The sequence below is a fragment of the Colletotrichum siamense genome (genome assembly GCF_013390195.1).
Source record: "Colletotrichum siamense strain Cg363 chromosome Unknown KSG_Cg363_contig08, whole genome shotgun sequence".
Taxonomy (NCBI): domain Eukaryota; kingdom Fungi; phylum Ascomycota; class Sordariomycetes; order Glomerellales; family Glomerellaceae; genus Colletotrichum; species Colletotrichum siamense.
Window position 1 is genome coordinate 4,059,291 of NW_023501021.1, and position 25,083 is coordinate 4,084,373.

General features: G+C 54.7%; 12 protein-coding genes across 12 annotated transcripts; 6 read left to right on the plus strand and 6 right to left on the minus strand.

Annotated features, from left to right (window-relative positions):
• Positions 1-613: 613 nt before the first annotated feature.
• CGCS363_v012582 (uncharacterized protein) lies at positions 614-1,782 on the minus strand (the record flags this gene model as incomplete). The annotated part of the gene is made up of 2 exons (XM_036644431.1): positions 614-1,610; positions 1,664-1,782. 2 exons carry the CDS (start codon positions 1,780-1,782, stop codon positions 614-616), a joined length of 1,116 nt encoding a protein of 371 aa, XP_036490585.1.
• A 560-nt stretch (positions 1,783-2,342) lies between these two features.
• On the plus strand, positions 2,343-3,185 carry sos7 (Kinetochore protein Sos7; the record flags this gene model as incomplete). The annotated part of the gene is made up of 1 exon (XM_036644432.1): positions 2,343-3,185. One exon carries the CDS (start codon positions 2,343-2,345, stop codon positions 3,183-3,185), a length of 843 nt encoding a protein of 280 aa, XP_036490586.1.
• A 502-nt stretch (positions 3,186-3,687) lies between these two features.
• Positions 3,688-4,294, plus strand: rpl37 (60S ribosomal protein L37; the record flags this gene model as incomplete). The annotated part of the gene is made up of 4 exons (XM_036644433.1): positions 3,688-3,691; positions 3,805-3,867; positions 3,951-4,022; positions 4,155-4,294. 4 exons carry the CDS (start codon positions 3,688-3,690, stop codon positions 4,292-4,294), a joined length of 279 nt encoding a protein of 92 aa, XP_036490471.1.
• A 665-nt stretch (positions 4,295-4,959) lies between these two features.
• Positions 4,960-5,901, minus strand: elp6 (Elongator complex protein 6; the record flags this gene model as incomplete). Its single annotated transcript, XM_036644434.1, has 3 exons — positions 4,960-5,241; positions 5,294-5,578; positions 5,671-5,901. The coding sequence occupies 3 exons, from the start codon at positions 5,899-5,901 to the stop codon at positions 4,960-4,962; spliced, it is 798 nt and encodes a 265-aa protein (XP_036490472.1).
• A 4,511-nt stretch (positions 5,902-10,412) lies between these two features.
• rhaM (L-rhamnose mutarotase) lies at positions 10,413-10,929 on the plus strand (the record flags this gene model as incomplete). The annotated part of the gene is made up of 2 exons (XM_036644435.1): positions 10,413-10,629; positions 10,700-10,929. The coding sequence occupies 2 exons, from the start codon at positions 10,413-10,415 to the stop codon at positions 10,927-10,929; spliced, it is 447 nt and encodes a 148-aa protein (XP_036490581.1).
• A 142-nt stretch (positions 10,930-11,071) lies between these two features.
• On the minus strand, positions 11,072-11,748 carry CGCS363_v012587 (Thioredoxin M-type; the record flags this gene model as incomplete). Its single annotated transcript, XM_036644436.1, has 2 exons — positions 11,072-11,498; positions 11,579-11,748. The coding sequence occupies 2 exons, from the start codon at positions 11,746-11,748 to the stop codon at positions 11,072-11,074; spliced, it is 597 nt and encodes a 198-aa protein (XP_036490582.1).
• Positions 11,749-14,296: 2,548 nt separating this feature from the next.
• On the plus strand, positions 14,297-16,496 carry CGCS363_v012588 (putative MFS-type transporter; the record flags this gene model as incomplete). The annotated part of the gene is made up of 3 exons (XM_036644437.1): positions 14,297-14,456; positions 14,503-15,232; positions 15,281-16,496. 3 exons carry the CDS (start codon positions 14,297-14,299, stop codon positions 16,494-16,496), a joined length of 2,106 nt encoding a protein of 701 aa, XP_036490334.1.
• Positions 16,497-18,504: 2,008 nt separating this feature from the next.
• yqjL (Uncharacterized protein) lies at positions 18,505-19,452 on the plus strand (the record flags this gene model as incomplete). Its single annotated transcript, XM_036644438.1, has 1 exon — positions 18,505-19,452. The coding sequence occupies one exon, from the start codon at positions 18,505-18,507 to the stop codon at positions 19,450-19,452; it is 948 nt and encodes a 315-aa protein (XP_036490473.1).
• A 1,216-nt stretch (positions 19,453-20,668) lies between these two features.
• Positions 20,669-21,262, minus strand: CGCS363_v012590 (uncharacterized protein; the record flags this gene model as incomplete). Its single annotated transcript, XM_036644439.1, has 2 exons — positions 20,669-21,074; positions 21,138-21,262. 2 exons carry the CDS (start codon positions 21,260-21,262, stop codon positions 20,669-20,671), a joined length of 531 nt encoding a protein of 176 aa, XP_036491160.1.
• A 637-nt stretch (positions 21,263-21,899) lies between these two features.
• Positions 21,900-22,433, plus strand: CGCS363_v012591 (uncharacterized protein; the record flags this gene model as incomplete). The annotated part of the gene is made up of 4 exons (XM_036644440.1): positions 21,900-21,937; positions 21,985-22,103; positions 22,158-22,234; positions 22,287-22,433. The coding sequence occupies 4 exons, from the start codon at positions 21,900-21,902 to the stop codon at positions 22,431-22,433; spliced, it is 381 nt and encodes a 126-aa protein (XP_036491159.1).
• Positions 22,434-22,822: 389 nt separating this feature from the next.
• Positions 22,823-23,688, minus strand: CGCS363_v012592 (uncharacterized protein; the record flags this gene model as incomplete). The annotated part of the gene is made up of 2 exons (XM_036644441.1): positions 22,823-23,323; positions 23,383-23,688. The coding sequence occupies 2 exons, from the start codon at positions 23,686-23,688 to the stop codon at positions 22,823-22,825; spliced, it is 807 nt and encodes a 268-aa protein (XP_036491158.1).
• Positions 23,689-24,115: 427 nt separating this feature from the next.
• CGCS363_v012593 (uncharacterized protein) lies at positions 24,116-24,847 on the minus strand (the record flags this gene model as incomplete). Its single annotated transcript, XM_036644442.1, has 2 exons — positions 24,116-24,718; positions 24,803-24,847. 2 exons carry the CDS (start codon positions 24,845-24,847, stop codon positions 24,116-24,118), a joined length of 648 nt encoding a protein of 215 aa, XP_036491157.1.
• Between the last annotated feature and the right edge of the window lie 236 nt (positions 24,848-25,083).

Genomic DNA, 25,083 nt, shown 5'->3' on the forward strand with positions numbered 1-25,083 from the left:
ATACGCCAGTCTCGCCATAATTGGACTCGGCTTTCCGTCTTTCAGGGGTCCGAAGTGTGACTGACTTTTCAGATTGGGTCGGCGCCAAAGATGGGAGTATTCTGATGTTTTCACGCGCTCGAGCGGGATCGCGTTGAGTGGTTGTTACTGTTCGTTATGGCACTATGATTCGAGTTGAAATTGGGCTGCAATAATCTTGAAAGACCCGGAAGGAAGATTATCTTCGTGGAAATGTGGTATTTTCAATGATGTTGCCCACGGCTGCTCATACACAACACCAAAACTACATAAACTCCAGCAATTCTTTGATATCGTGAGAAATGCCCTCGTCTCACAGGTTCAATTAGTCCTCGAACCAAGTCTATCTCAGGCACACCTTCGCCCGCAGTGAGAACACCACCCAAAACTCCCATATCGTCGCTAGATGCCTTTTTCGACTACAAAAAATCATTAATCACAAACAAAAAGATCATTGCAACATGAGGCCGATCCGATATGCAAGAAATGCCGTCCTGTCATGATGTAACCAAACATGCGCCCCGCCAACACCATGCCATAGCAGAAGTACAATCCTATCCCACGTCGCAAGGCGGCCAACCAAACGGTGCTCCCGTCAGTTAAACTCGGAAAACAGCCCGCTCATCCCACCCTCCTTGCCACGATCCCACTCCCTCTTCTCCCCGGCCTTGGCCCATCGCACGTCCCTTTCGTCCTTCTGCTCGCCCGTCCGCCACTTCTTGATCATGTCCTCGCCGTACCCGGCCGCCCGCATCCGCTGCTCCTGGTTCTGCCGCCACTTCTGCCTATCCCTAAAGGCCTCCACGGCGTCGTCCCAGTTCTCCGCGCCGGCGCCGGCTGTATCCTCCATCTCCACGTCCATCTTCGGGTCGTAGTCTGCTTCGAAGCGCTTGTCGATGCCGGACAACGCTGACGCTGCGCCGCGGCCGCGTGATCGTACAGGCTCCGGCGGTGCGGGACCGATGAACTCGTCGAGCGGATCCGAGTCCGACGCAGCGGCGGAATCCTGCCTCTGCGCCGCGCGCCGGCTGCTGCCTTTGATCGAGAACCCCGTCCGCTCCTTGCTTCGTTCTCTCCTCGTCCTATGGTTCGCCGACATCAGATCCTGGCCGTCTCCGTCTTTGCCCTTGCCGCTGCCGAGAGGCGACCTGTGACGATGTCTCCTAGACTTGTCGTCAGGCGAGCGCGACCTCCGCCGGCTGCTCTTATGCCTCCGGCGTTCCTCGCGTTCGGAGTCCGACTCATCCCTGCTGCGGTAATGTCTCCTGCCCCCACGCTCGGGCGACTCGCTCCTCCTGTCCCTGTGCCGTCTACGCGGCGGCGAGCCGTCCTTCTTATGCGACCGCTCGTCCGCCCGTGCAGGTTTCTCCTTGTGTCCGCCGAGAATCGCCTTGATGTCGCCCATCTGTCGCTTGCGGATGTCCTGTGGGCCGGCGCGCTTCCGTCGCTCCTTCTCCTCGGCGTGCTCGAGGTTCTTCAGCCGCGCTTGCGACTCGGCGGCCTCTTTGGCGAGGAGGTTCTTGTTGTGCGTGTTGGTGTCCTTGATGATGTGCCGCAGGAAGCGGGTGTTTGGCTTGGGCATGTTTGCCGGTCTGTCGGGGGTTAGGACCATGCGTATGTTCAGTCGAGGGCTGGTTGGACGTACTTCTTGTCGGAGCGGAACGCCTCCATGCCCATGCTCGAGTATTTCAGCGAGCAGTCGTTTGCTTCCTTTGCGAGGAGCTCGGCGACGTAGTCGTCGGTGAGTACGGTATCGTTCGTCATCGTGTCGGACGTCCTATCCAAAGCCAGTCCAGAGAGCGTGGTCTTATCGCGACCCTTCCGACTATGGCGCGATTCAGGAAGGTGGTGGTAGCATCGAGCGTATGGTGAGGTTGCAAGCGTTTAAGTAGACGGATGACGTGAGCTTGAGCCACCAGCTGCGTGCTTCCGAAGTCGGCAAGGTGTATGGGCAAACGGTGTGTTCAATGAGGCAACTGCTTGAAGTGATTCGGAATGGCTGCGGGGTTGCGTTGAGATGGAGCAAGACGTTGTCGCAAACTGTGGCGGACCGGAGATTGATCGACAGAGCAAGAGTCAATGGAGAAAGACCAGTGGGATGAGTTTCCGATGGGGGTGGCCGTGCAGGACAAGTGCCTTATCCGATAGCGATAACGATAAGAGACCTGGCCTGTGCGTATCCCATTTCGGACGCAAGTAAACAAACGTCACCACACACTGGACCCTGCATCTTGTCGGACAGCGCCAGCAACCTTAGGAGTTCGTCCCTTCATACGCGACATACGAATTGCAAAAGAATCGCAATCAATCTGAGAACTTTCACAATGGACGCGACAAAAGCGGCGCAGGTCCTGCGCAAGATCGAAGACCTCAACGAAAACCACGAAATCTCAATCATCAAGCTCAGCGAACCCATATCCAGCGCGGGCACACAAGAATCACGACAACGAACCTCGGACGCATCCAACGCCTCGCAGGATGCGACGACGCCAGACAGCCTCGACGCCGACCTGGCGCACTACAAGGAGCTCTTCGCCAAGCTGCGTTTCTCCTACGTCGAGCAGGTGACCAAAGAAAAGTTCATCCGCGCCATCGTGGGCGACCCACCTGTGATTGTCACGCCGCAGGAGAACCTCGAGCTGGAGAAGGCGAACCTCGAGGCCAAGGCGCAGCTCAAGACACTCAAAGTGGAGGTGGCGGACATGGTGACGGAGCTGGAGAAGAAGGGCAAGGAGCTCGCGAAGCGATACGAGAGCGTGCAACTGGACACGGCGAAGCTCAAGGAGCTACCAGACAAGATTCTCGACTTGGAGGAAAAGGTCGCGGAGTTGAAGGAGTCACAGGCGCCGGGGCAGAGTCCGCAGATGAACCTGCCATTGGCCAAGACGCTCGAGCTGGTGGACGAGAAGAAGAGGCAGCAGCAGCAGCTGGACCGCGAGCTGGAACAGTTGCAGGCCAGGGTGCCGAGAAAGAGAAAGGAGATGGAGAGATTGCAGGCGGAGTTGCAACCACTAGAGGTCAAGAGGCAGAATAGCAAGGCCGCGGCGAAAGAGGCGCGGAGGAGAAAAGAGGGCGCGGGCGGTGATGAAGATGACCTCGAGGAGCGGGGTCGGTGGTTGAGAGCCAGCGAAGCAGCACTCAAGCAGATGCTGGATATTCAGGGGTGAGGAGCAGTGTTATGCATGTTTGGTTAATTGGTGGACGATGTCATGATTTTTCGTATACCCGCGAGGCAACCTGGAATGCTCGGAATGGACGGCGTTGGCTGGATGAAAGACAATTGAATTGATTCAAGGCTCACAATGTTTATGGCTTCCATCAATTTCACAGTGACAACACAATGCGCGTTGCTTGCACCTGCATTGCGGCCCGTCCAGGCGAGCCAGGCCCCCTCAAAATCATGCAGTGGCCCATGCGCCGCCCAAAACCTTGCTGATTGGCCACAACCTTCAGCACCTATCGCGAAGCCCGGGTCATGTGACTCTGGTGTCCACCCGAGGTTCTGCCGCCCGAGGACCGCAAAAAAGCCCCAGTCGACCAAATTGTGTGCGCTCGGCTAGGGTCTCGAAATTTTGACACCGCGAGACGCTTCTCAAGATTCCTCTGCAAACCAACTAACCGCACCAGCAACCACAGCACCACCATCGTCGACCACCGAATACCGCCAAGATGAGTACGTGACGCCCTGCGATTGCCGTCGTCGTCGTTGCAATCGGCATCGAACGAGCCAGACGACTTTTCGTGTTTATTTCGCGATGGGACGGAAATGCTAACAGTCGCCTGCAGCGAAGGGTACCTCCTCGTTTGGTAAGAGACACAACAAGACGCACGTTCTGTGCCGTCGCTGCGGTAAGTCGAAACCAACGGATTGGGGGAGGAGCGCGAATCCTCCCATGAAATTCTGGCGACGTCCAAGCTGACGAGATGATTAGGTCGCCGCTCTCTCCACGTCCAGAAGCACACCTGCGCTTCCTGCGGTTACCCCTCGGCCAAGACCCGCAAGTGTACGTTTTTTTCCCACACAATTCCCGACGACGCCTCTCCGAAACACCAACATTCGAGATTCCCTCATTCAATCATCAACAAAGAACTCTCAACTACCGAGGACGGATATGCTGACGTAGGAACCAATGCAGACAACTGGTCCGAGAAGGCCAAGCGCAGAAAGACCAACGGTACCGGCCGCATGCGCTACATGAAGGACGTCTCCCGCCGCTTCAAGAACGGCTTCCAGTCCGGCGTCCCCAAGGGCTCTACCGTCCCCGCCTCGGCTTAAACGAAGAACCAAAAACCTTTTTTCCTCCGAGCGGTTTATTCGATGCGTTAACTTCTTCGACGATGGGAATGTAAAGGGTGTCGACATGGGGGTATCTGTGCATTCGGGCAATCAAGGGGGGGAGCAAAAAGGCGTGAGCTGATAAAAACGGATCAATTCCCACGCACGGCACAGTTCGCAACGGGATATGGGCTTCTGGGAAACGAATTCTTTTACCAACGAGAAGAGAAAGCATCAACAATATTTTTGTCTTTTTTCACCCTCATGCGTTCTCCCCCTCGCGCTCCGCTGCTTGGTTGCCCAAGCGAAGGCCAGACAAGTTCAAGACAAAAAAGACAAATCATGAACCAAACGAGCAATTTTGGCAACGGGTGTTTGATGCGTTTGATACCTCTCGTGTGGGAGCATGGGGAAACAGGTCTTGCATGGAATATGGATCATGAAGAGTCAGCCTCTGGCTGCTTGTTGGCGTGATCCCACGCGACTACGGTCTTGCGTGATGCTAATCCCAATGGCATTCTCATGTGCATGCTCCAGGTTGCCTTAAATGTGATGCTGAACCATTGTCGCTTATGCTCTTCCCACCATCTATTTGTGTTCCCTTCGCGTATGTCTGAATCTCGTAAGATCGTTGGATACCATCGTTCAAACCCAGCCACCCAACCTTACTGCCCCCGTCCAAACACCTTGACGCTGCCGTCGCCACCCACAAAGTACAACAGCTCCGCCTCCTCAACCGTCCTCTCCCCATCGCCTCCCGCTGTGACCCTCAAAACACCACTCACATCCCTCGCCGTCCCGGTGTCCAACAGCCTCAGCCCAACCACCATCTCCGCAGCGTGCGCCAGCCCCAGCACAAAACTCGCATGCTCCTTCTCCAACGTCGTCGCCTGCGCGCCGATGAGCGGCTCGTCCGCTGCAACGGTCACAATCGAGGCGTGCACCTTCTGCTCGCCGCGTCAGCGTGACTCATCCAGAAGACAGTGGTTGCGCCCTTACCTCTTGTAAATCGAGCAGCATGTTCTTCACCACCAGCCCGCCGACCTCCTCCCCGGTCGCGGCGAGGAGGAAATCAGGCTGGTCAACCACCAAAACCACCTTGCCGCCGCCGCCACTCACGTCCGCGACCGCCGCCTCGAGCTCGCGCTGGACGTCAGGTATCTTCGCGCCGCGGAGCGTCCTCCGGCCCTTGGTCGGAGGCGGCGCGGCGTTGGAGAAGAGCCCGCTCAGCCCGTCGACGAAGACGAACTTCCCGCTGCGTCCGAGAGTTTCGAGGTCGAGGCCCTGTTGTGGTTTTGTACAGTTAGACTTGTTCCCTGTCCTTTCGCGGTGACATGTCAAGAACCCTGGAGAATCTCAGAGGATAGGAGACGCACCAATCTGCCCGCGCCCTCTTTCCAAAAGACAAAGTCCCGCATGAAGCTCACCAGGACCACGCGCGTGTCGTCCGCGGGCGCTTCCTCTGTCGGGCGGCGGAGGTAGGAGTAGAGGTACCGCAGGACGAGCCAATTTGTGCTGGCGCCGAGGACGCTGGTGAGCAGGATCTGCGCGCACTCCGGCGGGAGGGCGAGGTAGGGCTCCAGGAGGTGCGGTATCCTCGTTGCCATTGTGAGGGAGTGTGTGTGAGGTGAGTTACGAGAATGGATGAAGGGGTGTTCGTCTAAGATTTGAGATGTGAATACCAGGCTGTAAGTGAGTGATGAGTGAGTGGTGGTGTTTTGCGCTGCTGTGGTTGATGGTGGGGTCGCTGGAAAGCACGCTGCACTCAGTGCGCGGGGTGCGGGGCACTGTCAAAGAGGTTGAAAACTCGGACTGGACTTGTTGGTGTAGGTAAAATAAGGTGAGAGCTTTTAGGTATTATATGAAGACATTCAAAAATCAAGACAGCATCCAGACAGACACATCTTTGCTACGCAGTTTCTGCATGTCCCGGTGCCAATCTGACCGCGCCGTCCGCAACGTACCCCGCCATGACAGGGCCCCTCCAAGCCCACGCACCACTCAGAAAAAAAGAATTTGACGGTTCGCCGCCACCGGCAAAAGATTGTCCTCGGAGAGGCTCGAACTCTCGACCTTTGGATATCTCTGTCTGATCACAGAGTCATATTGAATAATATGAGACCAACGCTCTACCGACTGAGCCACGAAGACGGCTTGTTGTGATCGGCGAGGCGGTGGATGAGGTCAAGAAGCGAGGGCACATCGTGCGGACGACGGGGCCGATGAACAACGGGGCTGTGGGGTATCTTCCAGCTTGGATAGGTTTGCACTTTGAATAGCGGGAGTCGTCTGGTTGGTATGTGAGACGTCTGCGTTTGCTCTCATTCGATGGGTGATGCTGGATGAGTTCGGCATTGCTAGAGTGAAAGTGTGAGGATACTAATGAGAAGGGAGGGTCAGTGATGCGTGTATGGTTGTCTCCCGTCATTTGATTTCCCAAGAGATGAGGTCTGACGAAAGCTTTGTTATCCACGAAGTCTAGGAAGTAATCGGGGGTTCGGGGCTGTTTACATCCTGTGAAAGTCCCACGGAGCTGGAAAGACACTGACTGAGGTGCGTGGGTGCTTATTGCGTTTTAGAACAGGTCGGAACTACAATGAGGGACCAGCATAATGTCAAGAGGTGAGCTGCTCTTCAGCCCATCTCCATCCACGCTGTCAGACAACTAAGCAGTAAATGTCATCCTGTGACGATATTGGTCATCATTCGATGCAAAAATATCACTCCTACCTAGGGCCGCAGCTTGCATCTTCACTCCTATGTACAAAAAGGCTCTCATTTATTCACACCCACTTCACTCACCTGAAGATATGCGGAGGCAGAGGGTCTCTCCACACACAGAAAACAGCAAAAATCCAGCTCCCGAATCAAACCACAACCACCCACAGCCGCACAATGCAAAAAGATGCGCCGAGGGGGAATCGAACCCCCGGCTCCCCGACGCTGCTGGATGGCAACGGAGAATTTTACCACTAAACCATCGGCGCGATGACTCGTGATGAGCGATGGATGCTTTGGCCGGGGAGGCGATTATGGAGGCGAGATGCTGGAGCTGCGGGGGGACGGGGCCGGTGTGGGGCTAGTCAGTCCGATGCCCGACGTCTGCGCGGCGGATAGGTGAGGCTGCAGAAGGGGGAATGACTAGGAGCTGGACTGAATGGATTGTTTGAATTTTCATTGAAGTTGTCTTTACGTGTGTTTCTCTTGAAGGGATGTGCTGTGGTGGGAAGTTAGATGGTCGCGGTATGGTGTGGATGGCGTGGATGAGGGGTGTTGAAGGGATGAGACCTGACGGTTGGCCTGGAAAAGCCAGCGACATGAAGCAGTTTGTTGGTGAAACCGCGGTGGATATGAAATTTTACTGTCTAAGTATGAGTTTTGGACGAAATTAATTAACGTTCGAGGTCTTGGTGTATGTTTGTGATTTTTTTCTTTCATTTTTTGTTTTGTTGTAATTCGGTCAAGGAACGCATGAAATGTCGGACTTTCAACCACAATGTCACTCACTACAATCAGTTTTATATTAAACCCTTTCAAAACTATGCTTTATGAAATCTTATCCCAATGCCACAACTTGAATTATATCCTTTCCTACCCTCTGGCTCAATACAAGGGTGTCTCGCATCGATCTGCCTGGGCCATACAACACACACTTGTGCAGCATCCCACATCAGAGCAGGACGGCAAGTCCATTCTCGACACAGTTCGCGACTAGAAGTAAAAGTAGGATTCGTGCCACATTGGATAGCCAATGATTCAGGCTTTATTTTCCTCCCTTCTTCTGCCCACAAAGCTCACGTCTTCATCTTCAGGAGACACCCTTCACGCCAATACCCTCAACACGCCCCAGTTATACCACAGCCTTTGCACCGCAACCGAGATTTCTTTCCAACGTTCGTCTCAATATATCTTGAGTGCGCTGCTGGATGGCATCACAGATAGCCTATAACCTGGTAAGGCAGCGTCAACCTGATGGGCTGACCAAGACACCTTTGGCCCCGCCATCCACCCGATACCATCTTCCAGAGACAATAAGACAGATTACATGAGAGGACATGTAAAAAGGCTTGAGCTTCATCATATCAGTAAGTCGGCTCATTACCGTCAATGTTCATCAAACTGGGTTCACGGATGAAGGAAGATACGTGATGATGAGGGTTAGCGAAGGCCGGCCGACAAGGACGACGGAGATCGTGAGGACCAATACGCCTAGATCACCGAACTCCTATCAATGAGGCTTCAGAGCTTACGGTTGGCGACGTAACTCATCTCACGGTCTAGACTCCTTCAGCCGGTCACAGACATAAGAGGACAAGGACTTGTTCACCACAAAACACATCACAATATAGCGCTAGCAGGCGCAACGAAAGACTCAACAACCGATACGACTCCCTGAGCCAGAGGGCTTCATGAGGGAAACGCAACTCATCTCCTCGAATCATCAGTCGGAATCGCTCTGCCTATTACCTCCTCAACTCACCTCGTCTACCACCCACGATCCCTCACCGACCGGCACCCCTCCCGATTCGCCACACACCGACCATCAAACCCCCACCCTCCACTCTCTCCCCGCCGCCGCGGCCCAGTCATTCGGTACGAACAACCACACCGGCATCCAGGGATCCCAAACCAGAACCCCTCCCCCCCAAAAAAACGCCTTCCCGCCCAACAAGTGAATCAATCACATCATACTCGGCAACTTCCCCAATTACCCAATCCCATCTTTGCAAACTCTCGTAAACCGCCACAATCGCTGAAGGAAAGGGGAAAAAAAAAAAAAGCAAGCCACCCATCAGGCTAAAAGCGGGAATTTCGGGCGGAGGGGTGGGGGTGTTCGCCAGGGGTCGCGGGGGTCTCGACCTTTTCCAGCGTCCAGTGTCCTCGCTCGCAACCCGACCGCCGGAACACCGATCGGACTGGGTACCTTACCTACCTTACCTAGCTGCGCAACAACAAGCGAGAGAGAGAGGAACAGACAGGTACACACCGACGGCCGCCTTCCACGCAGAAGCTCACCCACGCATCGCAGAGGTTTTAAATCCCACGCTTCCCGGCGTGCAAGCATGACCTAATCCAGGCATGGCCTTATCGCGAGGCCGCCGTGAAATGAAATGTCCTACCTGAGATACCTCGGTCGGTCAGCGGCAGTCGCAGCGCAGTGACCCCAAGTTCAGACGGTGCGGCGTCACCTCAGCAAACAGACTCCGCGGACCACCGGCCACCGGAGCTTTGCTCTCGCAGGAAACCCTACATGAACGGGATTCGAGGAAAGGATGAATTGGCCGCGCGGTTGAGGTATAAGAAGGCCGTCACCGGTCGCTGGCAAATCTACTCCCGATCATCATCCCGAGCTTCTCGTGTGCCCACGAACCAGCCAGCATACTTCCCCCTCTGCAGCTCCAAATTCTGCAGCAGACCGACCGTACGACCGCATCACATCGCGCGCCTGCCATTGGCGAGGATCAGAGAGCTCGGCGGTACCGCGTGGGGAAAAGAGAGCATATTCCCGACGTGCATTTAAGAGCAGCTTTCTGCGCCGCGCGTGCCCTGCCATATTCATCGTCATCCACTTTCACTTGCCTTGACGGGCTCATCCACAACGAAAAAAGGTGGGCTACTAGAAATCCAGTGTGAAGAGAGACGAATAATTGTTTTTGCATTGTGTGTTTGGATTCGACTTGCAAGAATCCCATCGGGGATCACAATCGTGTAGACCTGCCCTCGCTGGACGAAACAAATCCCCCCAATCCGATCCCCGCAGCCCGCACCGTTTACCCCTCGCCGTCCCCGCCTCGCGACATTCTTCCCCCGAGTGCGCTTTACGTCCGTCTCTCTGCCTGCCTGCTTCCGCCTCCCCCACCTGTCACGCAGCAGCTGGAGCTTTTTGCTGCGCTGGCCTGGGCGCGGCCACGAACACACCCCGCTGATCGGCTCTAAGCAGGACACGCCCGCTCCCAGATTCGACAGGCCCGAACGCCGAAGTCCACGAGACACCAGCCAGCCCTCCGCCGAGCACATTTTCTCACGATCCTGACAAAAAAGTGTGTGTGCCTTCTCCCATTGACGAACGCATTTCACCAGTATCTCGAAAAACTTCACCCTCTCGATTACCTGCAAGATGTGGTCCCACAAGCGCGCCTCTCCCTCCGCGGGCGGCAGCTCTTCCGAGGCGGAGGCTACACCGTCGCCGGTCTCTACGAGGCAGAAGAACCCCGGCCGCCGCTTCGCCCAGATCGTGAAGCTCAAGCCCGAGTTCATTGACAAGTACAAGGAGGTCCACGCCGCCGTCTGGCCCGAGGTGCTCAAGCAGATCAAGGAGTGCAACATTGTCGACTGTACGTTTGGCCGTTTCTCTGATGTCCCCGCTGTCGGCGGCAAGCAAGCCCAGACTGACACATCCCACAGACAGCATCTTCCACGACCCCGAGTCCCGCATCCTGTTCGCGTCGTTCAAGTACGTCGGCTACGACTACGCCGGAGACATGGAGAAGATGCGCGAGAACCCCAAGGTCCGCGAGTGGTGGGCCATGACCGACGGCTGGCAGGAGTCGGTTGTCCCCGGTGCCGTGAGCAGCGAGGATGTCGACGCGCCTTCATGGTGGAAGCCTGTTGAGGAGGTGTTCTACACGCCTTGAGATTGGATTGTGTATCGAGTTGTATTGCATTTTTAGTCAGCGACGAATTAATAGCGTTTCCGCTTCGATGACTCCTGGTCTGCTCTGTTTGCGGTATTGTGACAATCATTCGGGTTGATGTGCGTGATGATGCCGGCTCGGATCACTTGAAACCTCCGAACAGCCCTCCGAAGACGCCGCCGGACCCTCCGCCACCGCGCTGGCCGTGCCGCCGTGCCTCTGTCCTGATCCACTCCTCGAGGAAAGCGCGGTCTGCGAGCTTCTTCGCGTCGTGGACCTTGGTCTGGATCTGTGCCTCCTGGTTGTCGAAGCTGAGGAGCGTGGGGATGGAGGAGATCATGTAGGTCATGCCGAGGCCGCCGCTCATGACGTCGGGCGCGTCGAACTCAACGGTGCAGTATGCGACGCCGCCCTCCGCCTCGCCGACGCCCGATTCGACAATGGATCGGATCAACGGTGCGACGACTCGACATGTCCCGCACCACGACGTGGTCCACAAGGTTATCAGCGGTGTCCGTGCGGACGAGGAAAGAAGCTGGTAGGTGTGGAAGTCGTCAGGTCGGCGGACGCTAAGGGCGGCCGTTAGCATTTTGACAAATCCGCGGTGAGGGAGGCAGCATGAGAGGCAGCATGCAAGGGGCCCACTTACGAGGCGTAGATCTGGTTCTTGGCCGGCTTGATGGACGTCGTTGAAAAAGGAGCGGCGGCGGCGGCGGCAGCGGCGACGGAGTGTTTGGGGGGCGGGAAGCGGACGCCATTGGTGAGAGGGCGGTGGCAGCCCCGGAGGGCGGAGCGGGCTGGGTGTCTCAAGAGTTGCATCGCGTATCGTGGGCGAGGGTGCCTGGTCTGCTCCAATGCATGCAGTCTGCTGCTGACTGACGTCGTCGAAGACGGTGTTGTGGTGTCTCGTGATGCGGTGCAAGCAGGAAAATGGTGGTGATATGCGACAGGTTTCTCGGGAAGAGGAAGCGGGATACGAGTCGTGGTGTGCGGGTGTGTTGGTGTGATTTTGGAGGGGAAAAACAAGGCAGATGTTCCAGTGACAACGGAGCTCTGAGATGTCTGTACACTAGCGTGTGGAGGATTCCAGAGCAGTGGTTCAGCTATTACTGGAGCCGGAGTACGTCGTCTTGCTTTTTGGTCCTCGTCCACTTGCCCAGTCAGTTCTCCTACAACTCCAGGTAGCAGCACCAGTATTTGCTTCGCATTCCTTCGATGCGGTCACGCTTAAATCCCGGCAGTCCCCATTGGGGAAGGCGTGGTTGAAATGTGGGGAGTGAACCCCTTTCGTGCACGATGACGTTGTGGTGTTGCGCTGCTGTATGACATAAGCACATCGTGCAGGGATGCTGCCTCTTTTCGAGCGACGGCAACTGCGGCAAGCGGGCGGTCAGAGCTGTCTCGAGGCCTCGCAATCCTTGGCGCCCAGCCGGGGGGCTGCTTGGAGGCTGCTTGGGGTCGCTTTGCGGCGCTTCAGCTTCATCTTCACTCTATCTGCCTCCAGCTACGTGAGGTAGATTGCTTTGTCTTATTCCCAGCGACATGCGCCGCATCGCGTTGAGAGACGCGGTGTCGCCGTGAAATGGCCATCACACCACCTCGTTGCGGCGACGTCGGCGCTTTCTTTTGTGCTCTGATTGTGGTTGACTTGGGATTATTCAAAGCAGGGAGGTGAGTCGAGGCCAGCGACAGAGCAGCCCGGTGATGGCCAGCCCGGGCACGAATAGACCGTGGTGTCGCCGGTCACCGCCTCGCCTCGCCACATGCTGTTTTCTGCATTCCAGTCCACAATGTGAAGAAGACTCGCCAAACAGGTGGGGAAATGAGGGCAGCCTGCAGTGCAGAACAATCGATGCACCGCAGACATGGGAGGCAAGGTCCAGGAAGAGAAACGTGGAGAAGGAGCGAGTGCGCGGTGCACCTGCCCTGCCTGCACCTGCACTCTGGACTGGACGGTGGGCCACGGGGTTTAGCCTCGCTTTTAGGGGTCCTTCCTGGATCTGGCGCCGGCATCACAAATGCAACATCAACTGCTGCCAGTCAACCTCTTCTTTCGCTGGCATGTGCCCAACCATCATCCCACGCCTTTACGACTGCAGTATCTGTACCTTGGAATACGCTACGCTACCGCAGCTAGACTGCACCACCCCAGACTGCACTCCCTCTTGGAGTCTTGGACATCCATTTCGGAGCCGCCATCGAGTCACCTGCCCGTCTGCCAGTCAGTCGCATCTATCCACTGGACAAGCGTCTTTGCGATATTCCCTCCCAAACCTGGTCATAATACCCCACGGAACCCGCCCGAGGCGCAGCGCCAACGACGCATCCAACGCTGCGAGCACAGACACAAGCACAGAACACGGCAGAAATCCCCACCAGCCGACAGTCTCTACTGCTTGTGCTGCCACTCTGGGCATCAATCCCGTATCGCTCGCTCTCTTGCCCAGCATCTGCCATCTCGAGCCTGGTCAGATTGAAGAGCCCTTGCCTTGTCTTCGACAGACGGGACTCGCGCTTGACTCGCTGGCCGGCCAATCCTGGCTGTATCGGCCTCCTTTCTTCATTTCGTCCCATGTTGTTTCCGCCGTCGTTCCCCCATCTCCCAGCCCCGAGCCAGGCATAACACTCAGCTCGCCGCACCCGCTTGGTTTTGCCATAAAGCCAAAGGTCCATCCTTGATCTGATGGTCGCCTGCTCCTACTTGAGACGCTAATTCCAGCCATCACTTAATCACAATCAAACGGCGCGCTGGCCATCTGACGCCATCGCTCTGCACGGCCCAAGAACAACACCCTCGTTCAGTCGGGTGTTGCTGCAATCTGTTACCCCCGCCATCCAGGTCCCATTGCTTGCGGTTCTTCTACTCCAGGCCCTGGTCGATATTCCTTCACCTTGTCGGCGTCCACCGCTATTTTCATCCACGGCCTGCCTCGCTGCAACCTTACCTCAACACCAATTTATCTTCACCTCGCCGCGCTTGTGCGTCTGCTCTTTTCGCAAACCTCAACACTTCTCGAGTCCGACCGTTCAGCCTCCTGTCATCTCCGCGGAGGCATCCAGAATCCCATCTCCTGTTTGGTGCGGCTTTGAAAATCGCCATCTTCCGCGTCCGTGTGTTCCTGCAACCTTATCTCATCTTCCCGTGCACGTCTGGGCCGGAAGCCATGCTCGACCGAACTTGAGATCACAGCCCTATTACTTCCCGTATATCCAGCTCGCCATCTTCCTGTCCTGCAGCCTTCCATCCTCTTCTCAAACACATCTCTGCCACCACAGACTCACACTAGCTTGGCACCTGCAGACCTGACATTCATCGCGCCTTGGCAACCTTACACATCCAGTCGCAATCCCTTTACACCGCGCCAACATGGCCGGCATTCTCACATGGAAGAGCCGCTTCGGCGGGGTCTTCGGAAACAAGCCTGGCCAAACAGAGGGCTCTGAGGGCTCTGATGACGAGCAGCAGGCCAACATCCCCAAATGGAGCATGGGAGTTCTCAATGACCCCAAAACCATTGAAGTTCCTGGTGAGTCAACTTCTTCCTTGGCATGGACTGCGGCTGACCTTCCCAGGCTCGGTACTTCTACTGGCTGCTCACCGAAATGAGCCCTTGGGCTTGCGCAACGCCCCCGCAAGGACATCTCACTCGTCCATTCCCACGGGATTTCCGGAGCCGCCCGAGACGCCCACCGGGCGTCGATCATCCGCGTACTCGGCCCCACCTGCACCAGCACCGGAAAAGACGACCAAGGACGGCATCATCCTCAACCCCCAGCCCGAGGAATCAGCCAACGACCCTCTGAACTGGCCCGCGTGGCGACGTGACTGTGCCTTGCTGTCCCTCGGCTTCTACTGCATGGTCGGCGGAGGCATGACGCCCATTCTTGCTGCTGGCTTCACCAACGTTGCTGAAGACTACCACATCGAGACCGAAACGGTGTCTTTGACCACAGGTCTGTACATGATGGGCATGGGCCTCGGCTCGGTCATCTTCTCGCCGACAGCCATCCTTTATGGAAAGAGGCCTGTCTACCTCTTCAGCTCCATCATCTTCATCGCTAGCTCCGTATGGGCTGCTTTGTCTCCCAACTTCGCCTCTCTCATCCTTGCAAGAATCTTCCAAGGAGTCGCAGTCAGCCCCGTCGAGTGTCTTCCCTCGGCGACAATCGCCGAGATCTTCTTTCTACATGAGCGTGCCTTCCGCATCGGCATCTACACCCTGCTGCTACTGGGTGGCAAGAACTTGATTCCTCTCGTCAGTGCCGTCATTATCCAGGGCCTGAGCTGGCGATGGGTATTCTGGTAAGTTTCAAGCTCCCACTTCCCGTACCATTCGCTCACCAAACCCAGGATCGTCGCCATGGTCGTCGCCCTTTGCGGTGTCCTCCTCTTCCTGTTCGTCCCTGAGACCTTCTGGGACAGAACTCCTATTCCCAAGTCGAGGAAGCCGTCGAGGAGACCAAGCTTCCGACACCGTCTCTCCTCCCGCAACGATGTTCCTCAAGTTGCCAAGACGCCGACCGCCGCAGGACCGACCAGCCCCGCGCCTCTATCTCCGTCCCACCCCCACAAGGACCTCCACGTCGGCTTCGCCCCCGACCCGAACGCGGAGCGCAAGGCCGACCCCGAAAAGCAGCCTGAGTCCACCAACTCTCCGGCCCCCGAGCCACGCACTTCCGGCACCTCAACCTCCCCCGCAAACTCCGATTTCTTTGCCAAAGCTCCAGCCCTGGAAGCCGAGAAACTTCCCTCCTCAAACCTCAATTCGCCCCCGAAAGCTCTTGCCTACACTCACACCCTCCGCCACCAACCCGCCCGCTCCTTCGGCGAGCAGCTCAAACCCTGGAACGGCCGGCTCAACCACGACAAGTGGTTCAAGGTTATGCTCCGCCCCTTCGTCCTCTTTGCCTACCCCGCTGTCCTCTGGTCGGCTGCCGTCTACTCCCTCTCTGTCGGCTGGCTCATTGTCGTCTCCGAGTCGGTCGCTCTCATCTATCGTAACCGCGCCTCCTACAACTTCGACGCCCTGCAAACTGGTCTGGTCTACCTCTCCCCCTTCGTCGGCGGCGTCCTCGGCACCGCCGTCGCGGGCAAAGTTTCCGACATTATCGTCAAGACGATGGCCCGCCGCAACGGTGGCCTCTACGAGCCCGAGTTCCGTCTCGTCATGGCCATCCCCGTCCTCTTCACCACCGTCATCGGTCTGATGGGCTTCGGCTGGTCTGCGGAGGAGCGCGACCACTGGATCGTACCCACTGTCTTCTTCGGCCTCATTTCCTTTGGGTGCACCCTCGGCTCGACGACTAGCATCACCTTTTGCGTCGACAGCTACCGCCAGTACGCCGGCGAAGCCCTCGTCACGCTCAACTTTAGTAAGAACATCTTCCACGGGCTGGTCTTCAGCCTGTTTGTCACGCACTGGATCACCGCCGAAGGCACCAAGAGCGTCTTCATCTGGCTCGGCGTCATCCAGCTTATCTTCTTGCTGGCTACGATTCCCATGTTCTTGTACGGCAAACGCGCGCGCATGTGGACCGTGCGCAAGAACTTCATGGAGAAGTTTTAGAGATACTTTGCATGATACACATTAGCATATTTGGTTCCATCATCTAGGGATTTACATTTATCTGGGCATTTGGAGCGTTTACATTTGGAGGATCCACGTCACTGGGTACATATTTTCTCGTCCGTCATTTAAGGAGTCAAATGGGTTCGGAGCCGGCTGTCGCCTGGGCACTTCCGGTTATGTCGTCATGATACCTCTTTTCTTTTTGGAGTATTTCGTTTGCATATCGGTAGATCATGTAGACTACAGGACAGGCATATTGCAAACATGACATTTACGATCTTTTCCATGATCATTCTAGAGATTGCCTTTAAGTGAGTTGCCACGCAGGCGGATGCCTGTCTGCTCTGCCGGTTCTCGTCCTTGTCGACCTCTGAGTATTTATCTGAGTGCTGCAATGGCGGTCCCATCCGCCCTCCTACTACCCCCGTCACCGGCCAGCAACTTAATGATGCAAGCACGCGGCCTCAGCTTGCCCACTACAGAAGTCTCAAGCCACTTGTATCTCGCCTCTGCCTCTATCGCACCTTCATAGGCGAGGCGTCGAAGGTAGCTAGCGCCAGTCTCGGGAGGCGTCGCCCAAACCATGCGAGCCTTTGAATGTCATGCAGTAGTCTCGAGCGTAGTATGTCGCGAGGAATATAAAAGACAGGCTGGATATGCCGATCACTTTTCCCGTCGCCGACTCTGCTCTATGTCAGACGTGCAGTGATGGTTGTTGCGAAGGGCGAGGTGCGCCGAGAGGGGTAATGGGCAAGTCCTACGTACGACTTCGTGGAAGGTTAGGTTCCGAGGCTTTTGCTGACAAAGGCGTCAGTCAGTAAAAATAAAGGAAGTGTGCGAGGGAAGAGAAAAGCTGAACGGAGACAGATGAAAGAAGGAGAAAAAAGTAGAAAAAGAAAAGTTCTGCTAAATGACAAAAGGCAGGGTTGAACCCATAACCGTATTATAACCCCAGCGGACGGAAGTGCCAAGGACTTCAGGGCGCAAGCACATTGACCAGACCTGACCAACTGAGCCACCAAATCCTCCATCCGCTGTTGAGGACTGAGGGCAGGAATGGGGGCTAAGGAGGTTGAGAGTTGAGGGGTGAATACGCAGGTGAGATGAGGTGAAGTTGGCGGCGGGTTGGGATGGGGCTGTGCAAGCTTAGAGAGGCTTTCACAGGAGGTGCTGGCACACAACAAAGAACGGTTTATAGACTTATATCAGTTTTCCACAGGAAGGAGAACCTTAGAGGAGGGAAACAGTTTGATCTAATCCGTACAACGTTGACAACGGCCCCAGAAAGCAACTCTCGTTACCCGCCACCTAAGCGGCAACCCGTAAACTTCTTAGCGATGACAAGATACACAACGACATCCATGTTACTTTCCCAAATGGCTATGATTTCGACTTTGTTATCTAGAAGGTAGATACCATCAGACCCTTTTCTTTAACATTGTATGCCTTGGAGAACAACTCATTCCTCGAGATATGATTTAATTAAGTAGGTGTAGTGCAGAGCAAATGAAAGGTCATTCTAAAAGAGCTATGGTAGTCGCAGAATGACATGACAACTTCTATGCGCGAGGAACACGAAGAAGGAAACATCGAACGATCCTGTCGCGACAATACATTGTTTCACCTCTTAAGGGAAACTCATAAAATCTGAGAAGCCCCAAACCACAAGACCGACAATGACAAACCGGAATCTCCGTTGTATTCGGAGATATCTTGATCAAGACGCAGTATATTCGCTGACGTAATGTTGAAGGTCGGCAAGACGACGTCAAGTAAGCACGAAATCACGAATGTAAGCCGGGACAGGGGTTGTGGACCATGCATGCGGCACAGCACCGCTAAAGATGTCTTCAGAAGGGCGCCAAGCGGTGGTTTATAAGCCACCATATCGGAATCTCTATACTTTGGAACTTCATCAGCTTGCCAATTCCAAAGCCAGGTGACTTGACCGGCCGACCCTGTTGAACATCCCAAGCCCCTCGCAGAACACAAAACATCAACAACAATGATCTCCCCCCTCCCTCCAAACGCCCGCCTCGTCAACATCGGCACCCACTCCCTAGCCCTCTACACCCACGGCCCCGAACCCAGCAGCCCCACCTCCCCTGTCGTGCTCTTCGTCTCCGGCGTAGCCAGCGACGCCCTCAACTGGCAAGCCGTCGTCCGCCTCCTCCCCGCCTCGCTGCGGAGCTACACATACGACCGCTCCGGCCACCGCAACTCAGACCCCTCCCCGCTCCCCCCCACCGCCGAGAACATCGCGCTCGAGCTCGCCCTGCTAATCGAGCGCGCACCCATAACCAACCCGCTCATCCTCGTGGGACACTCCTGGGCGGGCGTGCTCACGCACGAGTACTTCGCCCTCAAGGGCGTGAGCCAGGTCGCGGGGCTGGTCCTCGTGGACGCGAACCACGAAACGGCGCCGCTGGTGCTGGACGTCAACGACCCTGTGCTGTGGAAGGTCGCTGCCGAGGTGGATGTGTACGCCGCCTGGGGGTTAGAGGCGACGCATAAGTTGACGCCGCAGGAGTGGGACGCGTTCCGCGCGGCGGGGGCGACGGAGAAGCATAAGCTGATTGCGCAGCGGGAGGAGTCGGAGTACGCGGCGAGCTTTGAGGCGCTGCGGAAGAAGGGGCTGGCGGGCAGGCAGCCGATTCTTGGGGACCGGCCGGTGTATGTGGTTGTGGGGACGCGGAGCCGGGACTGGCGCGGGTTGTATGCGGCGGGGGTGGCGAGGGGGAACGGGACGGAGGAGGAGAGGGGTTATGTGAGGGGGTTGATTGAGACGGTGGATGAGAAGTGCGAGGGGCTGATGAGGGAGTTTCTGAAGGTTTCGCGGAGGAGCGAGATTGTGTTTGCGAGGGAGAGTGGGCATTTTGTGCAGATGACGCAGCCGGATGTTGTTGTTGATGGGGTGAAGTGGGTGTTGGAGAATCAGCCGGCGTCTTCTTAGAAGTGGCGAGCCTGGTATGAGTGGTTGGCGTTTGAGTATATTTGAGCAAGTGACAGTAAAAGAAGGGACGGCCTGATTTTCCTGTGCTAGAGTGACTACCTTTCCTGTGGCTACCTCATCTTACTGTCGTCGCCGTTACTGCTATCGTCGCTACTATCGTGACTATTTTTGTTTCTATTGTTACTGTTATCATCGTCTGTTGTTGTCGTCTAACTTCATCGTCCAAATTATCCTTATCAAAGTTACTAAGTACACCGGAAATGTAGCCACTAAGACATAGGAAAATTAGGCGATCTCTAAAAGAAAGCTGTCAGCCTCAGATACAAAGCGGCAAGACGAACTGGATCTTGTGACGGCCACCTCTTTCGCGATTTAATAATGATGTTTTCAACCGGCAGCTCTATCACTCTATCACGTAATAAGACGAACGTGGAAATACACATACAATCATGAAAACCGTCCTATATCCTGCTTGGGAGCTAACAAGTCGTGTGTGCTCTGTCTCCAGATCGGAGACTCACACCTTAGACGAAGACGAGCTACAGGAACCTTTAGCCGAGGAAGTTACATGAGTGACGAGTAGACCGGTGGGATCATCTTGGCTCGTACGTCAATATGTGCTGTAGGCCGTACTCTTATCTCGCGCGTAGCCGAGGTTGCATTGACTGAGTCGTGGCGTGACTCGTGAGCTCGGCGTGCGGCACGAAGGTGGGCTTATCACGCTTGAGTTTCTCGGCATTGTTTGTCCAGACAATGGAGAGGGTCTAGAGGCATCTGTTGATATAGTGCTGCCGACTTCAATTAACCCAAGTCAGTGCGCCTGGTGCTAAGACACAAGTCAGGTGCAGGCTGGGGCTTGACGCTGGCAGTCATGTTAGGCACTTCCTGTGGACTTGGTGCTCACACCACACATTCTCGTGCGTGATCAATCGCGCATTACAGAATCGTATCGCAGTAGTTCCTACAGTTGCTGGAGCTTGCAGTCCAGTATCTGAAAGTTTTGACAAGACAATGCTCCGGTGAGACTACTTGACTCATGCCATGTCAACAATGGGAAAGCTCGTCTCTTTGCCTTCATATTTGAGAAACAATTCAACCACAGTCACAACTGAGCCTGAAGAGATCTGACTTGAATTAAATTGAGATAAGGCCGTCTAAAACTCCAAAGGGCTGCATACATGCACCCATGCCACGCTAGAAAGTCAGGTTGCAGAACCTACTGTCTCGCGTGACAGTAATTAGTGTTGACCGTCAAATTATTCCCATTGGCATCCTGGGCACCCCCAGGCACGAAAGTGGTAATGCCTCCGTTGACATAATTGTAGACGAAGCTTGCAGACGCGTTGCCCCATGTTCCTCTCGCATTCAACTTGAACGAGACTTGGCTGGCTTGCTGAGTGACGTCGTCGATGGTAACGCCCATGCCCTCCACTTCCGTGAACAGTTTGATGTCGGTGTTAAACATGCTGAGAAGTGTTCGGATGATGAGGTCCCTCGAATCCGAAAGCGTGATAATCCACACCACCTGGAGTGTGTCGAACCAGCCGCGCTTCGCGATCGCTGCAGTAGCCTCGGGGGTGTCTCGTGGGATAGCGAGGCCGCAGCCCTTTTCTTGGACAATCCTGTCGAGAGTTTCGTTAGCAAGGCGATGGACCTGGGCCAATGGTTTGGAGGATACTACATACGATCCATCGGGCGCAGAGTACTGTAGCACGTTTGGCGTATTTGCGATGCACTGGTTCTGCGAAGGTGCGGGCGCAGCAAGCGCAACGCAGAAGATCGGGATGAGGAAGAAGTTGAAGACTTTCATATTGGTGAAGTCAACTACACAGCTGAAACAGAAAAGACCGTGGGGAGAAGCATCAACCGACAACCCTCTTAGTGAATGACCAGAGGCGAACCTCCCGCGCTATATGTACATGTATCAACGAGCAAGAAGACTGTTGTCGTAAAGACGGGAAATTACGCACGTGCGCACGATTAATGAATTCAGGAGATTTCTTTTTCTTAACGGGAACGAACGCGAAAAACTTTATTTGCCCGCTGATCGTCGCCCTGATACCCCGCGGAATCCGGACAGCCTTATGACTAGACAAATTAATAGTTTATTCAATGAGAATGAGAAGTGTAACGTGATAGAGAAACAACATTAAAGATAAATGATGACAAGAAAAGGGGGGCATTGCTCTCGTGGAGGTATTTAATAAGGTTTGCTATTCTGGGTACAGTCAAATGTTAATCGTTCATGCACTCGGACTTGACCTATCGGCGTTGCCGGGATCACCGCTGCATCTGCAATCGTGCAGTTCGCATGGACCGAAGATATAAGTCAAAGATAACCGCATTCATATCATAAGGCCATGCTTGACGAATCCAACTTGCTCCGGATTTTGTTCGACTATTCACTTTCGCTTCAAGCTACAACAACTGCCCACGTTCGTTTCAACATGCGTTTACAATTTTTTGCCGCGTTAATAACGCTACTGTAAGCTCTCCGCATTGCGATTCAGTAACTTTGCTGACAACAAACAGTTCTGGCGTTCTGGCAGACTCACATGACTACTGTGCCTGCCAGCAGTGGTCCAATGGTCCAGTTGACCATGTAGCAACAGCCAAGGTCGCCGCGAGAGCCTGCTTTGGCTACGTTTGGGGTGAGCCGTTTCGCGAGCCTTTCGTTGCAACTTGATAACTGACAACATGATAAGCTCCATATGAGCACCTGGCCGATTCGCAGACAACCTGGAACGCCAACAGCCCAGGACCTCGATTTGAGGGCCGATATGTAAGCTCAGCTCTTGAACACCTGATTTCAGCCGGTCTAACAGCATCATTAGCTACAAAATATGATCAAGAGGTGGAGGATTGATGGAGACGACTTCTACAACCGCTGTCGCGAGGCGGGAGCGGGAGACAGCACATGTTTTGGCTGCTCGGATCTTCAGGTAAATAGTGACGGAAGAGTGCAGTGCAACGAGAAGTAGAGTCGTGTACAGTTGATTTTGAAGTCTGAAAGCGATCAAAGAGGCGTTGCGTGTTTTTAGTACTCGACAGCGCAAAGTAATTTGACCCCTTAGATGGTTCGAAAATGAATGATAATGGATTCTGATGGTCCGGCGGATGTCTTTAACTATTCAATTGAGTAGTATCAATATAAGACGAAGGGACGACGGGGACGACGGGGACGACGGGGACGACGGGGACGACGGGGACGACGGGGACGACGGGGACGACGACGACAGGGACGACGACGACACGGATGAGAATACACATAACACTTGTTCAAAGACCAAGTTTGGCCAAGTACATACGATATTTTCGGCCAAGAGCAGCTTTCATATCCAGTTCCTTTTCTGACCTGCGAGACCTCTACCTAGGAGATTTCACCAAAAACAAGATCCCAGTCTGGAGCCCATTGGAGAGCGTTGAGGTCGTCGACAAGCATGTTGTCAATAAGCAATGCGCCATCTTCAACACCAAGGCCGCTGTTCTCTAGTGTAACGGCGTTCCATGACAGATTCTTGTCCGAAAAGATCAAACCCTCAATCTCGTCCTCTATCAACGCAGCTTCATGAACAGACAGTTGATTTGCCCACGTGAAGGCAGATGAAACCTTTTGTACAAGTGGTCTCAGCTTGTCAGCACATCTCGTCGCTTCGCCCCACCGTTGCCCGATGTTGGATAGGACTTGCAGACACTGAGGAAGCAGCGTTTGCACCATGTGTTCTGCCTGATTTCTGAACGGTTGGTACTCTCGCGAAGACCATGATGCGTGCAGCGCTATCATGGCGGTTTCAAACAATATGTGTACGCCGTGCCAGGGGTAGAACAGCCGCCCGCGGCGCTCTTGACCCACATAGTCCTCGATGAGTCTCTGCATATTGTAGTCATATAATCAGCAGTGGTATAAATTGCGATGAAGAGAGATCTTACCTCACAGGACTCTAGTACTATCCCCCAATCTTCAGGGAGTCTCGTTCTTAGCCTAGGTGTCGGCCGGTGAATTCGGGCCCTCAGATGGTTGAACTGCACATGCTTGAATTCAAGCATATTGTACTGCGTGTATGTTTGGGCGTTGGCATACCAGGTCTCTAGCCGGCTGCTAATATCCAACATCCAGTCCCCTATGGTCGTTCCGTTAAGCGCGGGGATGTCTTCTTGAAGATAGAGGACTCGATGCACCTCGGTTTCCAATGCACGGTACCGGTATAAATGGTTCGCAGAGGACTTCTTAATCATGTCGTCCACTTTGAAATAAGCACTCGCTTCATCAGATGATGGCGCTCTTAACTATAATCGGTTAGGCTCATGGCATTGCACGGATAAGAGTCTCTGAATAGGGAGGCCTACTTTGGTGGTAATGATTTCTTCAGGGAAGGACGGTGGAAGCCTGAGATTAGTGCACAGAGATCTTTCCATTCCATAAGTGACCCAGAACAGTTCGGATCGTAAACGCGCTTGCCCAGCGTCGATTTCTTCAGAAAACTCCCGATGAAGACCTAAACCCAAGACGATCCTGACTGCATTTGCGATGCATGTCCAATTGTCAAGTCTCTCGGGACACATACTAGAATAGTGAGACAAGAGTAGTGAGATCTGAAGAGCTTGGATTTGGCGGCATTCTCCAATAGCTTGCAGATGTTTCAAGGCCGATTTATAGAAAGACTCAGGCGGAGCGAGCTTGTTGCTCGTCCTTTGAGGTCATGGTGAGTGCCGAGATTGCCAGAACAATGGACAGGACGAAACTCTCAAAGGCATCCAAGGTCTCGGAGAGACTAGGGGTTTCATGAGTCAAGGGAGAGCCTGTGGCCTGGCCTGCTTCATCTTTTGCGCGCTCGACAATGTTTTCTAGCAGTGCCTCCGGAATACAAGGGTATTGTGGAAGGTGAGTGTCGGCATAGTTACGCACCATACGGTCGAGGGCCCAGTTCGGAATGTTTTTGAGGTTGATCAAATTGCTCGTGTGAGGGTTTGCGGGATGGATTGTACCCTCCCTGCTGGCCGAAGACTCATGGGTCTCGGTCCTTTGATCTGATCCTAGCTCTGGATCGGGGCCACGGGCGTTGGCCGAGATGGCTAACGGAGGGCATGAGGGGCGCATAAATAAATTTGGCGAAATCTTGGACAGAGGATATGAGCCAGTGATGGGTGTGCCGAAGGATATGGTTGCTTGAGCGATTTTCGAAGCCATCAATGAGGGGTATTGTTGATGCCCTGCGCGAGAAGCAAGCACTTGTGCCTCGAGCTCGGCCACACGAGCCTCAAGGGACTTGACTAGGCTACAGCAGAGGTCAACAAGCGCCAATTGATTGTCGAGAAGTACTGTTGTTCAAAGCCGCGAGCTGCTATTTACCTTCTCGGGACAGGTTTCCGTGTTGCGGGATCGAAGCCCAGACATGGTGCGCCTGCTAACTTGCACGAGGTGCATTCTGGAAACTTGAAATCACACTAAATGCAAGAACAAAGTCAGAAGTGCTATCCAAAACCCATCATTCTTGCTGCTTGTAGAGCATAGTTGTTGTGAACGCTGACCTTGGTCTTGCGTTGCCTGCACCGAGTGCAAACCTTTGTGGAACGACGGTGCGACTTCTGCATCTTTAGAGGATGCAAATTCAGCTGGATATAGGCAAAGTT